The following is a 16114-nucleotide window of genomic DNA, read 5'->3' on the forward strand; positions in this document are numbered from 1 at the left end:
TTTTTCAATAGAGCGCGAATGCTTGCGCGCAAAGGGAGACTGCTGGCGCATTTCTTGATCGTTGGCGCGTTTTTGGCTCCATTTTTGCGAAAAAATATAATTTTATTGTTTTTTCTTGTAATTCTAAAGTTTTTGATTGATTTTCGATGTTTCTTTTTGAAATTTTATAGCGAAAAATCGATATTTCACTCTTTTTTCCAGGTAATTCATCATGGCACCCGACGAAGTCACCAAAAAGAAGCGAAAATCGGTGAAATTCGCCGAAGAAGAGCCACCAAAAGTGAAAGAAGCACCTAAAAAACAGAAAGCCGGCAAGAAAATCGAGGTTTCCGTGGAGTTGCGCGACAAAAATGAGGAGAAAATGGGCAGAAAGAGAAAACACCGAATGAAGAAGAGTCAGGCAGAGTAAGTCGATATTTTGGGTTGCAGAAAAAGAAAAAAATGTGTTATAATAATTTTTCAGAAAACGCCAGAAGCTTATGGAAAGCCTAGTTGGTCCTCAAGTCGATGAGATGGATTTCGAGCCGGAGCACAAGACATTCGCGGATTTTGGTCTGGATGAGCGTATTCTGAAGGTTTTTTTTTGCAAATTTAGACTTAAAATATTAGAATTTTCTTGCAGAGCATCGGAGAACTCGGCTGGGAAAAGGCAAATCAAGTCCAAGAGTCTGTGATCTCTCTGGCACTGGAAAACAAGAATATTATGGGAAGAGCTCGTACTGGATCCGGAAAAACCGGCGCTTTTCTGATTCCTCTTGTGCAGAAGCTGATCGCCGAATCCAAGACGAATGATGGATCAGTTGGACCATCTGCTGTGATCATTGCACCCACAAAAGAGCTCATCACACAGATTTATAAGCTTTTCGTGAAGCTTTCGCAGGCCTTGCCGTTTTTGCAGGTAAAATATGCGGATTTTAGTGGAAAAAATCTAAAATTTTGGTATTTTCAGGCTATCAATCTGTGTGATATCAATGAAGAGGAGAACTCGGTTTGGCTGGAGGACAGAAGCCACGTGGTTGTCACAACACCCGGAAAATTGCTCAGAATGTGCTCTTTGAGACCAGAATATTGCACATTGGTCAGCTATTTGGTGATGGACGAGGCGGATTTGTTGCTCTCCTTTGGTTATGAGGAGGAAATGATGTTAGTAGACGGATTTTGAGCTGGAAAATCGAAAAATTGACATGATTTAGCACTAGGACCTGGAAATTTGGGTCAAAATCGTATTTATTCTTTAAAAAAAATCAAAAAGTATTCAAATTTTCACTTGCTCCCAGTGAGAAATAGGAAATATTCGATGGCAAAACCACTTTGGTTTTTTTAAATATTGGTCTGCTAAATGAAAATGTGTAGTTTGTAGTCTAGCAGACCCAAAATTTTTAATTTTCGCATTGAAAATTGGAAAATTGATGAATTTTTTAAATTTTTCAGCGGGAAAATGAACATTTTTCAAATAGAAATTAGAAAAATTCAAGTGTTTTGCGATTTTTAGTGGAAAATTGGCCAAAAGTGCGTATTTTCATATAAAATCCTGAAAAAATCGGGACTTTCGGGGAAAATTGATTTAAATTTAAATTTTTGAGTGAATTAGCATTGTATTCCAAAAAAAAACGAATCAAAAATCGAAATTTTAAGCTGAAAACAGGAATTTTTTAATATTGGTCTGCTAAATCGAAAATTGTAGTTTGTAGTCTCCAAAATCAATTTTTGCGGCCTTTTTTAGCAGTTTTTATAGTATTTTTCAGTAAAAATCAGGTTTTTAATACATTTTGTGAGTTAAAATTTTAAAAAAGAATCCAAAATGAATAAGAAAAACGCCCTTTTCGTGAAAAATCTTCGTTTTCCCTCAAATTTGAGTTTAAAAGCTGAAATTTCAGTCAGTTCTCGTGAGAAATAAAGATTTTTAGCTGAAAAAAATGATTATTTTATTTAAAATTTCCAATTTTCCCCGAAAAAAACTCTAAATTTTAAGTTGAAATCAGGCATTTTTTATTTTGGGTCTGCTAAATCGAAATTTGTAGTTTGTAGTCTCCAAAATCAATTTTTGTGGCTTTTTTTAGCAGTTTCCATAGTATTTTTCCAGTTGAAATCAGGTTCCAAATTTTCTTTTTTAATTTTTTTTTTTTAAAAATCCAAATTTTCCTAAAAAAAATGGTTTTTCCTCAAATTTTGCGTTATAAAGAGATTTTTAGCTGAAAAATAATCATTTTTCCCGAAAAAAACCTCTAAAATTTCAGCAAAATCCGTTCAAAACTCCCTCCAACCTACCAATGCCTAATGACATCCGCCACACTGAAAGACGACATGACAACACTCAAAAAGCTATTCATGACAGGACCAGTCATCACGATTAAGCTCACAGAAGGAGATCTACCGAATTCTGATCAACTGACCCAGTATCAGTTGACTTGTGGCTCCGATGAAGAGAGATTCGCGATTCTTGTGGCAATGTTCAAGCTGAAACTGATCGTCGGAAGATCCATTCTTTTTGTGAATACTATCGATAGATGCTACAAGCTTATGCTAATTTTGAGAGTTTTTGGACTCAAAAGTTGCATTTTAAATAGTGCAATGCCTGCCAATTCACGTTGCCACGTCATTAATCAGTTTAATGAGGTAAAAATTGCGAAAAAGCTGGAAAAAATGAAAATTTAGCCGAAAAAATCAATTTTTTACATGAAAAATCGTATTTTAGGCTCGAAAAATGCTGTAAATTCGAAAAAAAATTGTTTTGTAATTTTTTCAATGTTTTATATAGAAAAATAGGGAAAAATCAACATAATTTTCCACTAAAAAATTGAAAAATAAATTTTCTGCTATAAATTAGTTAATTTTCATCCAAAACCTCTGAAAAATTTAGATTTTCCGCCTAAAATTCAATTTTTACACGAAAATTGAAAAATTTGGCCGAAAAATTGTATTTTAGGCTCGAAAAATGATGTAAAGTCGAAAAAAAAAAATTGAAAAATTGCTTTATATAGAAAAGCCAACATAATTTTTCCCTCAAAAATTGAATAACAAAATTTCTGCTCTAAATTAGTTAATTTTTATCAAAAACTTCCAAAAAAGTAGATTTTCCGCCTAAAAATCAATTTTTAAACGGACAAATTAAGATTTAGGCAAAAAATTGTGTTTTAGGCTCGAAAAATGCCGCAAATTCGAAAAAAAAAATCAATTTTTAAACGGAAAAATCAAAATTTCAGTGGCTTTTAGCCAAAAACCACTTTAAAATGTCAATTTTAGCTCTAAAAACTTGATTTTCCGTTAAATTCCTTGTCAATTCCAATTTTTCCAGGGTTCCTATCAAATTGTGATCGCCAGTGATGTTTCGGATGCGGATGGCTCGAAATTAAAGGAGGAAATCGCCGGAAAATCCGACGAAAAACCGGAAAAAGACGAGAAAAAGGGAAAAAAAGCGTCGAAATTGGATAAAGAAAGCGGAGTTTCGAGGGGAATCGATTTTCATCACGTTTCGAATGTTGTTAATTTCGATTTTCCCGAAACTACAGATGCTTATATTCATCGTGTTGGAAGGTTCGAAATTGATGCGCGAAATTCGAGAAAATTGGACGATTTTGGGCTGAAATTGACTGAAAATCGAATAAAATGCATAATTTTTAAGCTGAAACACAAAAAAACCAAGAAAAACTCAAAATTTGAGCGAAAATCGATGAAATTGGCTGAAAATAGTAGAAAAACGAAAAAAATCACTTGGGTCTGCTAAATCAAAATATGTAGTTTGTAGTCTAGCAGACCCAAAATTTTCAATTTTCGCTGTGAAAATTGAAAAATTGATAAATTTTTTTAATTATTCAGCGGGAAAATTAACATTTTTCAAATAGAAATTAGAAAAATTCAACTGTTTCTGCGATTTTTGTGTTTAAAGACAAAAGTACGTATTTTCATATGAAATCCTGAAAAAATGAGCTGAAATTGGCTGATAATCGAAGAAAAAACTGAAATGTTAAGCTGAAACACGAAAAAAACCAAGAAAATCGCAAATTTTGATATAAAATCTATAAAATTGGATGGAAATCGTCGAAAAACAAATAAATAACTTTGGTCTGCTAAATAGAATTTGTAGTTTGTAGTCTAGCAGACCCAAATTTCTAGAAATTCGTTGGGTCTGCTATATTTAATATTGTAGTTTGTAGTCTAGCTGGCCAAATCTTATCAAAAATATTGGTCTGCTAAATCGAAATTTGTAGTTTGTAGTCTAGCAGACCACGTTTTTGAATTTCTCGATTTTCAACTCAAAAACCTTCAATTTTTTCCAAATTTTATATTTTTTTCACTAAAAAGTTCATAATTTCCTCTTTTTTTCAGAACCGCCCGTGGTTTCAACAAAGGAACCGCCCTTTCCTTCTGTATTCCATCGGAACGTGCACATTTGGAGCAAATTCAGGAGGAAATTAATCAGCAAATGGGTCGAAAAGTGCTTCAACCATACGAATTCCGTATTAAAGAGCTCGACACTTTCCTCCTGAGAACCCGTGAAGCTTTGAGTAAATGCACAAAAGGAGTTATCAAGAAGGCTCGGCTGAAGGAGATTCGTCAGGAGGTACAATTTCAGAGAAAATTTAGGGAAAATTAGAGTTTTAGACGAGAAATTTGGAGAAAATCGGATAATTTTCGACTAAAATCTGAAAAATCATGAAAAAAATATTTTTTTTGACGATTCTGAGCCTGTAGGCATGAGGTAGGCTTATAACCAGGCATGAGGTAGGCCTGTAGGCAGGCATGTAGTCAGGCATGAGGTAGGCCTCAGGGCTGTCGGCATGTAGTCAGGTCAGTAGGCAGGCATGAACAAGGACTGTAGGTAGGCATGTGGGCAGGCATGAGGTAGGTCTGTAGGTAGGCATGTAGTCAGGCATTAGGTAGGCATGAGGTAGACCTAGCGCCAGGCATGAACAAAGCCTGTAGGCAGGCCTAAGGTATGCCTGCTGGAAGGCATGAGGTAGGCATATAACCAGGCATGAACTAGGACTGTAGTCAGGCATGAGGTAGGCTTGAAGGCAGGCATGAGGTAGGCTTGTAGGCAGGCATGAGGTAGGCCTGTAGTCAGGCATGAAGAATGCCTGTAGTCAGACATGAAGTCAGGCATGAGGTAGGCCTGCATCCAGGCATGAAGTAGGTCTGCCTTGCCTACCTTATGCCTACAAAAGTTTAAACAGTAGGTGAAATTCGTAAAAGCAACCGCCGAAACTCCCAAATTCAACCTATTTTTTTACAGCTCATGCGCTCGGCCAACCTCCAAACGTTTTTCGCGAAAAACGAACGTGAGAAGCTTCTGATGCAGACGGATTGTCACCCTGTCATGCTGAAAATCAACTCTCCCGCAATCGCCGATGTCACATCCTACATGGTACCAGAAGCCCTTCGTGGAATGGATTTCTCGGCTCCCGGAGCCAAAAATCGCCGCTACAATATGGGACAGAAGCATCGGCAGAAGCTGAAACACAAATTCCAGAAAAAGGGAAAGGATCCGTTGAAGACTTTTAAGATTTGAATTGTTTTTCGTTTTGTTTTGTTGAGTTTATCGTTTTGTTAACATTGTTTTTTTTACGAATTTTCGAGATGAAGAATTTGATTCCTGTTGATACACCCTCATCTTTCAGAAAAAAGGCTTAATTTTGTCAACCGTGACGCCACAGCGACCGGAAATTCATTTTTATACACATCGAATTGCTGTGGCTTTCAACAAAAAAAGTGTAGCTTTATACCAAATGCACCAAAAACGGCTTCTTAGGGTGTGCATGGTAAATAGCTGAAATCATAAGAAATACAATATCATCATCATTCATTCAATCTTTAAGCACACGAAATTTCAAGTAAATCTATTTGTCGGGTTTTACCCGTTTTCTCTTTTATTTTTCCCTCAACGCAAGCTCTTTTGCCATTTTGACACGCCAAAACCTCTGATTTCCTGCTCAACAAGTTTCGCGCCTTGCGATCTTCTTGACGCACTTTCAGTGCCTTGCGCACACGGCGACGCGAATCCAAGAATTCTCATCACTTCTCCCGCAAGAACGGGTGCAAGCCGGTCGACGCCGTGAGGCTCGCCGTTTTTCATAGGTTTTAAGGTTTCAATTGTTTCAAGTTTAAGGTTTTCCATTGTTTTCTAGGTTTAAAAAGGTTTTTTATTGTTTTTGGTATCTTGGTCTCGAATATTTCGAGATATTTTGTCTCTCCTGGTTTTAAAAGACTTGTCTTTCTAATAAATTATTAGTAAGATATCAAAAGGTCTTCTGTTCTTGTTTTCTCAGTTTTCAAGGTTACATTGCTACAATTTCACAATTAATAAGGTCTTGATTTATCGAAACCTTACTTATTGTTGACTGGATGGAAGATCACGCAGTGGGGTATCCGTTGTTGGCACATGTTGAGTTGAAGAACGGGCTGGAGCGATGACGGTGGACGATGGTGGAAGAGGCTGTAAATTTAGGTTTAGCAAGCAGTTAAGTCTTTCTATTTTTTCTTGGCTGCGCTTGAGCCTGAATAAGAGGGACTTACGACAGGCTCTGCGCCTGACATGGGTTTCGCGCCTCACCGTGGACGGTAGATAGGCAGGCAGGCGTTTTTCGCGATGTTCAACTTTCAAGAATTGACAACTAGGTTCATGTGCAATTCTCTTAACGTACCTGTGTAGTAACTGGGTTGCGTGTCAACACATCGAGAGCCGCTTGTTCATTCAGATATCCAAGTACTGATCCCTGAAAGTTATGACATCATTTTGATTATTCTCAGCATCAAACTGTGAAACAATCTGCTCGGAAAAAGAAGAGTTCTACTGAAGCGAAAGAACCGCATTCTTTCTGGCTTATTCAAACTATAATATATACTCACACGAATGTCACTGTTCCAGTAATTTTGATCTGATCTAATTGAAAGAGCATTAATCTGCGAATCGGCAGTTGTTATAGAAAGTTCTTCAGATTGGGTTGATTGGTTCTGGTTGTTGAGGCACCCAGCATCCTTTGTCAAGATCACAGCACAAATTAATTTGTTTTCCAATGTAGCCAGCTCTGAGATTTTCAGCTTAATCTACAATTTAGAAAATTCTGAATTATATGTTAAAAGGTATGAGTTGGAACACCTACATCTTCAATTAGTTTTGCTTTAGTTGCAACAACATTACTTTCTAAATCGTTGTTTTTATTTTTTCTACGATATCTATCGATTCTGAAAGTTATTGCATTATATAGAGTGGATTGAACAAACTCTCACAGTCTTCGAATCGGATTATCGACATAGTGAAGATAATTGAGCCTCCATGACGTGATCAGATTATAAATCGCTAATGGTTCTGTAACGTCGATGTTAGAAACTTGTAAGTAAGGAAAACTTACGAGAAATTGAAAGTGGGAGCTCGACGCTCCATATTGTTAACAATGCACCAGCATGATTTGAAATAACATCAGAAGGAAAAAAGCGATCCATTCCCACGTGTTGTAACTTTCAGTTACGTCTGAAAATGAATGTTCATTTGATTGTGACTCTGTATAATCAGGATCAGTTCTTTCATTTTTGGGTGTCTTATCTTTGGCAAAGTTTAAAATGCTGAACAAAAACGCGTAGCTTTTCAGGTTATAAACTTTCTTTTGCAGTGTCATTGAAAAGGTGAAATCCGCTTCAAGCTATTTTATTAGATTGAGGAACCTACGGACCGAAGTTCGCAAGATATGTGATGAAGTTTAGGAATAAATAACCGCAGGTTGCCCAAATTCCCAATACAGTCCTGTTCTCCGTGTTGTCTGAAATTATAATATTCATTTCACAAACCACTTTAAAAACTTACTCTGAGGCCATTCATTCACATACAAAACGACAAACAGAATTCCTATGAGAAGAGTGACACATTCGGCAATAATGTGAGTAAATTTACTCATTTTACTAAGCACTAATTTTTAATAAACAGGCTTGTTTAAAACAAGTCTTATCATCACGTCGAAATCATGAAAAGTTCACGCTTCAGATTGTATAAATTGTATAAATTGTAATAATATTAAAATTAATTTTCAACGTGAGCCAAGAACTTTCTCTGTATATTTTATTTTATTTTTTTGATTTTCCGCAAGAAGTTGGTGCAAAAGGACAACGTTAACACAGATTCAAGATGAACATTCTTTATGAGCCAAAAAATGTGTTTAATAGGTTTTATTCGTCTGTAATAGAAATCGAATCAAAATCAGAGAAGTGATACAGTATTCGGGGATCCGTCGGGAATCTATCATGCCATATAAGAAAGTACATGCCTTGACCGGAGATATTCATAGAAGTTACTAAAATAGTTGCAAGTAGACCATCACTTCTCTCGATATCTCGTCCTTTTGAACAATCCACGACTTCCAGGTCATCACTGAAATTAATGAATGGAAGGTGAAGTGAACGATTTTGCAATTCCCCATCACTGGCTAAGATAGAAGTTCGAATTACACTTTAAATACATCTTATTTGCAATTGTGACTAATCACCTCATTTGAATATCCGCCCGTTTGACCAAAAAAAATCAAGTGAGGAGATTAGTCACAATTGAAAATCAGCCCAAACCAACCGAATTTTTTTCCAACTTAATAGATTTTTTGGGTAGGCTTTGGCTTAGGAATAGGCTTAGCCTTAGGCTTAGAGTTCGGCTTAGAATTAGGCTTAAACCTAGGGTTAAATTTAAGTGGGGTGAGCTCTGCGCTATTTTTTTCGAACGATCAGAGAAACATACCAGTAGATCCTTGCTCGGCGTTTTGAATTCCATTCCGAATGTGGTAATCCATTTAATAAGTCGCCTGTAAATTCATCCCACCAGTAGTTTAATTGAAATCTTTTCAATTTTGGCAGATTTCCAGACTTTAAACCGACTTTAATCCGGGCCCTCTGAAGCAGTTAAACTTTTTGAAGTGGTTATCAATGGCACCCTTCTATCGAAATAAAATCATATCAGAGTCCGAGAATGAGTTGTAACCCTTCCCTTGTTATGCATATTACGTTTGAATAATATGGACGAAATTTCATGTGAAATTTCAAGGCACCGAAAAAAAAATTTACCAAAAATAGTTAATCCAATGATTAACATCATAGTGTGTTGCCCAGTCGACTCCTTGTACTCGTGCCTTATTCATCATAAATTGATATATAAATTGCATATCTCTCTCTGTTTCCATTATAATTATTCTTTGATAAAAGGGAACAAGTTTTCTGTCAGTAAAATCTGCGTGGCATTCAATAATTAGGTTGAAGATATTTCGATTCACTTTTTTCAATTTGCAACGGAAGTTAGTCGAAATCCTAGCCATATTGATTCTGAATATTTTAATAGTAGGGTACACATTCTTACGTTTTTTTCAACTCACAAATCATTAATATCCGGAATAATTATTACATTTTTGAATGCAAGAAGAGGTAATTGTGTTAGTCGGAATAGTTTTTTCTGTAAAGGGAGGAGTTTTTGATTACAATTAAGGTAACAAACTTACACGAAGTCTGATTATTACAACTGCAATTATTAAAAGAACGGAAATTAGTAATAGTAAAAAAGTTAATAAATATTCAAACATTTTAAATTTTCTCCAAACAGATATCGATCAAGACATTCGAGAGAAAGAGGTCTTCTATATGCAGGTGGGCAAGACTGAAGGGGGAAAGGTCAACAGATGCACAATGTCCACTGTAAGAACGTACCGATTAGTGTGTTGTACTCGCAGCAATATTCTTTTAATTAAATCGGTTCTCATGGAAATTGATGATAATAGTTAACGAGGAAGAATGATACACATGACATTTGTTTTATAGAGGCAAAACACTCAAAAAAGTTCCGAAAATTTCGAGATTTGCCGTCTCTTTAACTTAAACGACAAAAATCCAAAATATTTGTTTAAATTGTTTCAAATAAATTAATTTCACAAATAGAAACACACTCTAAAAATGTGTAATGATACATAGTTTGTAATATGAATTGACGTAACTTTGAGATTCAAAAGTTTGAAGTCAACTTTATGGTTTTCAGTTGAAAACAGCAGTTTCGCATATGCAAACTGTTATATCTCGAAGAAAAAAAAAATCACAAAGAGTGACAAGTAATTATGGAAACGTTTCAGCGGCAAAAAACGGTGATCAATGTTTTTATTCATCTGTAATTGGAATGGAAACATAATCCGAAAAGTGAAACACAAAATAATGTACATTTACATACAAATTACAAGTTCACTAACAGCCTTTTGTATTTTCAGAAAATGTTGAGTCCAATCAAACAATTTCGCTACTCCCACCTTTAATTTGATGCAACTATGCACTGAAATAGAGACACTTTATAAAAAAACGAATTGACAAATGCTTTCAGCTTTGAAAAGTGCGTATGAGAGATGCGAGAATACGGAATGTCAGATAATTCAGGAAATTCAACAAGAAATGAAAAAAAAAATTTATTCATCTGTGATTGGAATGGAAACCGAATCTGAAAAGTGAAAGAATGTTCTGGGATCCGTCGGAAAAAAAAACAAATCTTTAAGCTCACGTGTTGTCAGGTTGTCCCATTACGATTTGATCTACAAAAAAGGCGGGAATTTTTTGCTCAAAAAAAATGTGACGTCAGCACGTTCTTATCCATGCAAAATCCGTTGAGAACTGTTTTTTGTAGATCTACGTGTATCAAACCGAAATGAGGCGCTCTGACACCACGTGTAAGCTACTTCTTATTGTCAGAATTATGACCCAAAAATTTAACTCAAGGGAATACTTTTTTTCCCCCAAAACGACAACTATAAATAAACCGATTAGTTTTGCAGTTTTAATTTTTTGATAAAGCTGAAACAGTTTTTGAAAAATAAGTTTTTATTCTTTTGTGGTATTTCAGAACAAACTAAACTTAGAATAGGCTCTTGTGCTCACCTGTAGTATTATACAAAGCCCAATTTTTAGCCGCTCTGCTTGGGCCTTGGCCTAGGATTTGGGCTTCGGCTTGGGCGAATAGAACTCACCAGAAAATTCTTGCTCGCCGTTTTGGATCCCATTCCAAAAGCGGTAAACCAACCAATAAGTTGAGAGTCCATTCTTCAAACCAGTAGTTTAATTGAAACCTTCTCATTTTTGGTAAGTTGCCAGCTAACCAGTATCTAATGTACTCGTTGAGCATCCTCGATGAGATTGAAAACAAATCAAAAAAACTAAATCTTTTCGAAATTCATTACTTTCAAATCGTCCAATGTTAAATCTGGGTCTCGTTGGAAATCCAATCGTGGAATATCGGCCCACTCAAATGTTAAAGTTATCATAATTTAACAATTTTATTTTCAACTTACCAGTTTTCGGTCAAATCCGCGTTTTTGTAAACAGCGATGTAAGAATCCATATTTCAAAACTCAACGCGGACTGAAACTCCCCATAGATCTCATCACGGTCAATTGCCAAATCGACATGATCGATTGAAAATGAGTCGTTCAAAATATTCAAGTAACTGATTAACTCTTGTGAAGTTTTGTATGACGTACATGGCAAAACGTTCATTTTATTGTAGTGCGTGCTGAAAACTTTAAACTTGTACTCGGACTTGACCACTTAGTGGTTTTATAAGAGAATATGCCTTCAAAAAACCTACCAAAAGAAGTTTATATAAAAGTTTACGTCAAAGTGAGTTGCCCACTCAATTCCTTGTTTTTGGGCCTTATTCATCATAAAATGATATACATATTGCATATCTCTCTCTGTTCCCATAACTATTATTCTTTGGTAATAGGGAACAATTTTTTTGGGGGAAAAGTCTGCGTGCCATTCAATGATTACGTTGAAAATTTTACGATTTACGAGTTTTAATCTACGTCGAACGTTTTTTGAGGTCTGAGCCATAGTGACTCTGAAAAAAATATTAATTGTATTAGTATATACAGTGCCTCCAAATTACGCACTTTGGCCAAAAATAAATAGACTTACACATCATTAATAGCCATTTGATTGATTACATTTTTGAATGCAAGGTGCGGTAGCTTCATTATTTGAAAAGGCTTTTTCTGTAAGAAATCGCAGTTTTCATGTACAATAAAACTAGAAAAACTAACTAGAAGTTTTAATATTATTGCTATTGTAACAGCTATTACAAGGCCGATGGTTAATAGTAAAGCCAACAAATATTTGAACATTTTGAGACTTATTTGAAATGAATATCGACCCAGACAGTACTACAATGATGTCTACAGAGAAAAAGAGCACTGAGATGTCTTCTGTGTGAGTAGGAAGAGGAGAGGTCAACAGATGTACTCTGAATCTGACTCTGTATCTAACAGACGTATCTGACAATGAAAGGATGCCAGTGTACACCTCATGTCAGACCTAAAATAGAGACGTATCAAAATTTGAACATTTATAATTTCAATAGTTTCTCGCAAAACTGGCAGAATTAATAAAAATGAGCCAAAAGTATTTATTTTATTTTAAAAATTGTTAGAAACTTTCTAATTTTGACGGCAAAGTTTATTCTCACAATCAGAAATTAGAAATCCCACCAATTTTAGAAATCCCACAAATTTTCATAAATTTGAATTTGCCGCCAAAATTTATGGAGGAAATAAATATTCATATTTTGTAAAATAAATGCAGTAAAATAGATCAGAATTAAGGCTGTCAATCATCAGTAATTGGAATCGATACAGAATCAGAAAAGTTAAACAATGTTCGAGGATCCGTTGGGAATCTATCATGACATACGAGAAAGTACATTGCATTGGGTTCGATTAAAATAGTTGCGAGTAGACCATCACTTCTCTCGATATCTCGTCCTTTTGAACAATCCACTTCTTCGAGATCATCACTGAAATTCATTGGTACATATTTTAGGCTGATCCTTGAGCGTAGGCTTAGGTCTTAGCTCATACCTAATGTTCTGTGCTACCTTTGTCAAACAATCAGAAATACTTACCAGTAGATTCTTGCTCGGTGTTTTGGATTCCATTCCAAATGCGGTAAACCACTCAATAAATCATCAGTCCACTGATTCCACCAGTAGTTCAATTGAAATCTTCGTAACTTCGGCAAATTGCCGGCTAACCAGTAATAAATGTACTCGTTGAGCTGTATCGTCGGGATTGAACAATCAAATAATCGGATCTTTTCGAAGTTCATCATTTTCAAATCGTTTAATGTTAACTCTGGGTTTCTATTGAAATCCAATCGGGGAATATTGAGCCACTAGAGTGAAAAACATAGTACAGTGCATCCAACTTCAATAGCACCTCCCTATAATTAGGGTTTTTCAAAATATTTATTGAAAAAGTGTTAGTGCAGTTCGATAGCAAATGTTGGAAAACATATGCTCCTTACATGGGAAGTCGATACATTTAATGTCTGACTTTGGCATGACATAGTATATAGAATATAGAAGTTGGACGGCAATTATTCCGATATTTTTGATTATAATTAACATTAAGGAGCATATGTTTTTCAACGTTTGCTATCGAACTGCACTAACACTTTTTCAACAAATATTTTGAAAAGCCCTAATTAGAGGAAGGTGCTATAGAAGTTGGACGCACTGTACAACTGTGACTATTTATTTGGAACTTACCAGTTTCCGGTTGAACTCCCGTTTCTGTAAACAACGAGTCAAGAAACCATATTTTAAGTCAAAGTGATTTAATATAAAATCCATATCTTCTGTGCTAATCCACGAATCATCTCCAAGAAGTTTGAAAAAATGGCACTTCCGAAATAATGAATGACTCAACGTGGATCGAAATTCCCCATAGAGTTGATCACGATCTATTGCCAAATCGACATGATCAATTAAAAACGAATCATTCAAAAAATTCAAAATATTGATTAACTCTTGTGACGTTTTGAAAAACAGACATGGAGACTTGTTCATGTTTTTGTAGTGCGTGCTGAAAGTTTTGGCAACGGTTGGAAAGACTTTAAGCTTGGCCTTTTTAATTAGGCCTAAATAGGCTTAGGACATCCAGGGTGCGCCATAATTATGGTAACACGTTTGCAAATGGATCTCGGATGATTTTGTGAAAAAAATTCAATACAAATCCGATATCCATCTCTGAAAATAGAGACTCAGAAATAAGCGCTTCCTATCTACTAAATAACGAATATGTGGTGACAATAAATTATGGGAATTTGTAAAAACGCATAAAAACGTTGAAACTTGAGAAAATGTTTCAAAACTTTTTATGTTCGAAAAAAAGTCTGATTATAAATTCCTGTACACTAGGGTTACAGATAACTTCCGGGTCAAAATACATAAATTTATTCGCTGTGTTTAAATTCTTCTGAAAATGTGAGAATTTATGTTGGTATCTTTAGTATGTTAGTATATTTAGTATGTTAGTATATTAGTATGTTAGTATGTTAGTATATAACTTGACAATAATTTCAAAATGTTTATATGTACCACCTCAAGCGTTTTCATACGTCTTACTATCAAATGCAAAGTAGACATAACTTTTGGCCAACTTTTCAGTTTTTTGTGAAATTTCTCGAGATCAAAATTTGAAACGCAAATGTTTCGTATGTGTGAAAATTTTTCACACTTGATGACATCATTTTTGTATCATATGTATAACAATTCAACAATAATTTGGCAAAAAAAAAATTTCGAAGATGTTTTTTTCGCCAACCGGCAAAAAAAATTTTTGAACAAATTTTTTTTCTAAAAAGTTTATTGTATTTTTGCATACTTATAAAACCTAATATTTTATGTGAAAATTCTTTAAAATTGTGTAGCTTTGCCTCAAACAGACACTAAAATTGAATATTTAAATGAAATTCTATGAAATCATTGAAGAATTAACAAGAATACCATCGAATCAATTAAAAATTTGGGGTGGCTTTCGCAACCAAAAAATGGTGCCGTACTAATTTTCGAAAGGCCAGAATTTGTTGAAGTTTCCACAAAATGTTGCTGGTCTGGCAGAAAGAGGCGAGCAAGACTAATAGAAAAATACTGTAAGCACAATTTACACATAAATCTCAAGTCAAAATTATAAATGAACGAAATTGGGCGAGGGGCTGAAAAAAGTGGTTCCGAGTAAAGGAACATACATATGTAGATAATAACATAAATTCCCACAATTTCAGAAAAATCGATTGAGCAAATGAAGTTACCGTATTTCCTCTATTAGTCTCGCATGCAAGACTAATTTTCGATTGACCCGTGGGGGTGCAAGACTAATTTTTGAAGATCAAATAGCTTTGTAAAATTGACCATTTATCGTCGAAACCTGACTTGAAATAGTCTAAATCATGCAAAATGCATACTTTATATTGTTTTATCAATTATTGACAATTTCGACATTTTTTAGCTAAAAAAATGGCGAAATTGTTGAAGTTTTCGCAAAATACTGTTGGTCTGGCAAGAATAGGGGTGCAAGACAATTAGAAACTGCAAGACTAATAGAGGAAATACGGTATGCATTCCGACCAGGAACTTATTTTAACTTCTAATATAAAACATATTCTAGTGCTGCTTTATTTTTGTAAAACTAACCAGAAGAAATTAATATAAAAATTGACGTCGAAGCGGGTTGCCCAGTCGATTCCTTGTATTCGTGCCTCATAAATTGATTTACATATTTCATATCTCTTTCTGTTTCCATTACAATTATTCTTTGGTAATAGGGAAAAATTTTTTTGAGCGAAAAGTCTGCGTGCCATTCAATGATTACGTTGAAAATTTCACGATTTACAAGTTTCAATCTATGTCGAACGTTTTTTGATGTCTGAGCCATAGTGACTCTGAAAACATATCAAATGTATTAGTATATACAGTGCCTCCAAATTGCGTACTGTAGCCAAAAATAAATAGACTTACACATCATTAATATCCATAATATTGATTACATTTTTGAATGCAAGGTGCGGTAGCTTCATTATTTGAAAAGGCTTTTTCTGTAAGAAATCACAGTTTTCATGTACAATAAACACAGCAAAACTCACTAGAAGTTTGAATATTATTGCTATTGCCAGAGCTATTACAAGGCCGATGGTTAACAGTAAAGCCAACAAATATTTGAACATTTTGAGATTTACTTGAAATAAATATCGACCCAGACAGTACTATAATGGTGTGTACAGAGAAAAAGAGCACTGAGATGTCTTCTGTCTGAGTAGGAAGAGGAGAGGTCAACAGATG

At 34.9% G+C, this 16114-nt stretch overlaps 3 protein-coding genes, 1 non-coding gene and 2 pseudogenes across 8 annotated transcripts; 1 reads left to right on the plus strand and 5 right to left on the minus strand.

The window, feature by feature from the left end:
• Positions 1–201: 201 nt before the first annotated feature.
• C24H12.4 lies at positions 202–5609 on the plus strand (the record flags this gene model as incomplete). 3 transcript variants are annotated; one of them, NM_170970.7, is made up of 8 exons in its annotated part: positions 202–405; positions 464–575; positions 623–898; positions 950–1143; positions 2238–2616; positions 3296–3534; positions 4327–4561; positions 5234–5609. In NM_170970.7, 8 exons carry the CDS (start codon positions 212–214, stop codon positions 5507–5509), a joined length of 1905 nt encoding a protein of 634 aa, NP_740966.1. The 3 variants fall into 3 exon arrangements, with proteins under 3 accessions (NP_740966.1, NP_001427163.1, NP_001300516.1); NM_001440235.1 differs by lacking the exons at positions 202–405; positions 464–575; positions 623–898; positions 950–1143 and having other exon boundaries at positions 2278–2616; positions 5234–5509; NM_001313587.3 differs by lacking the exons at positions 202–405; positions 464–575; positions 623–898; ... (1 more) ...; positions 2238–2616; positions 3296–3534 and having other exon boundaries at positions 4424–4561; positions 5234–5509.
• Positions 4048–4112, minus strand: C24H12.13. The gene has a single exon (NR_050806.1). It is a non-coding gene; the product is annotated as an Unclassified non-coding RNA C24H12.13 (non-coding RNA).
• A 719-nt stretch (positions 5610–6328) lies between the features above and the next one.
• On the minus strand, positions 6329–7862 carry C24H12.6 (BZIP domain-containing protein; the record flags this gene model as incomplete). The annotated part of the gene is made up of 8 exons (NM_061328.4): positions 7799–7862; positions 7668–7754; positions 7350–7468; positions 7228–7306; positions 7101–7182; positions 6847–7044; positions 6642–6713; positions 6329–6433 (listed from the first exon to the last, which is right to left on the minus strand). The coding sequence occupies exons 3-8, from the start codon at positions 7438–7440 to the stop codon at positions 6329–6331; spliced, it is 627 nt and encodes a 208-aa protein (NP_493729.2). The 5' UTR covers positions 7441–7468; positions 7668–7754; positions 7799–7862.
• Positions 7863–8157: 295 nt separating this feature from the next.
• On the minus strand, positions 8158–9548 carry C24H12.7 (annotated as a pseudogene). The gene is made up of 5 exons: positions 9468–9548; positions 9345–9421; positions 9040–9294; positions 8717–8780; positions 8158–8359 (listed from the first exon to the last, which is right to left on the minus strand). Coding segments are annotated over exons 1-5 (679 nt in total).
• A 563-nt stretch (positions 9549–10111) lies between these two features.
• C24H12.8 (F-box domain-containing protein) lies at positions 10112–12166 on the minus strand. The gene is made up of 6 exons (NM_061330.2): positions 12042–12166; positions 11917–11993; positions 11585–11839; positions 11289–11509; positions 10968–11240; positions 10112–10282 (listed from the first exon to the last, which is right to left on the minus strand). The coding sequence occupies exons 1-4, from the start codon at positions 12120–12122 to the stop codon at positions 11299–11301; spliced, it is 624 nt and encodes a 207-aa protein (NP_493731.1). The 5' UTR covers positions 12123–12166; the 3' UTR covers positions 10112–10282; positions 10968–11240; positions 11289–11298.
• Positions 12167–12603: 437 nt separating this feature from the next.
• C24H12.9 lies at positions 12604–15999 on the minus strand (annotated as a pseudogene). Its single transcript has 6 exons — positions 15919–15999; positions 15794–15870; positions 15470–15717; positions 13544–13859; positions 12899–13215; positions 12604–12790 (listed from the first exon to the last, which is right to left on the minus strand). Coding segments are annotated over exons 1-6 (1226 nt in total).
• Positions 16000–16114: the final 115 nt, after the last annotated feature.

The sequence above is a fragment of the Caenorhabditis elegans genome, chromosome II (assembly GCF_000002985.6).
Source record: "Caenorhabditis elegans chromosome II".
In the NCBI taxonomy this organism is placed as follows: domain Eukaryota; kingdom Metazoa; phylum Nematoda; class Chromadorea; order Rhabditida; family Rhabditidae; genus Caenorhabditis; species Caenorhabditis elegans.

Bases quoted from the DNA above. Each gene is read 5' to 3' on its own strand.
- C24H12.8 (NM_061330.2), bottom strand. From the start codon at position 12,122: ATGTTCAAATATTTGTTGGCTTTACTATTAACCATCGGCCTTGTAATA. The intron at 11,994-12,041 runs GTTAGTTTTTCT...GATTTCTTACAG, and splicing joins CAATAATATTAAAACTTCTA to AAAAAGCCTTTTCAAATAAT. The intron at 11,510-11,584 runs GTAGGTTTTTTG...TAAAGTTTTCAG, and splicing joins TTTTATATAAACTTCTTTTG to CACGCACTACAATAAAATGA.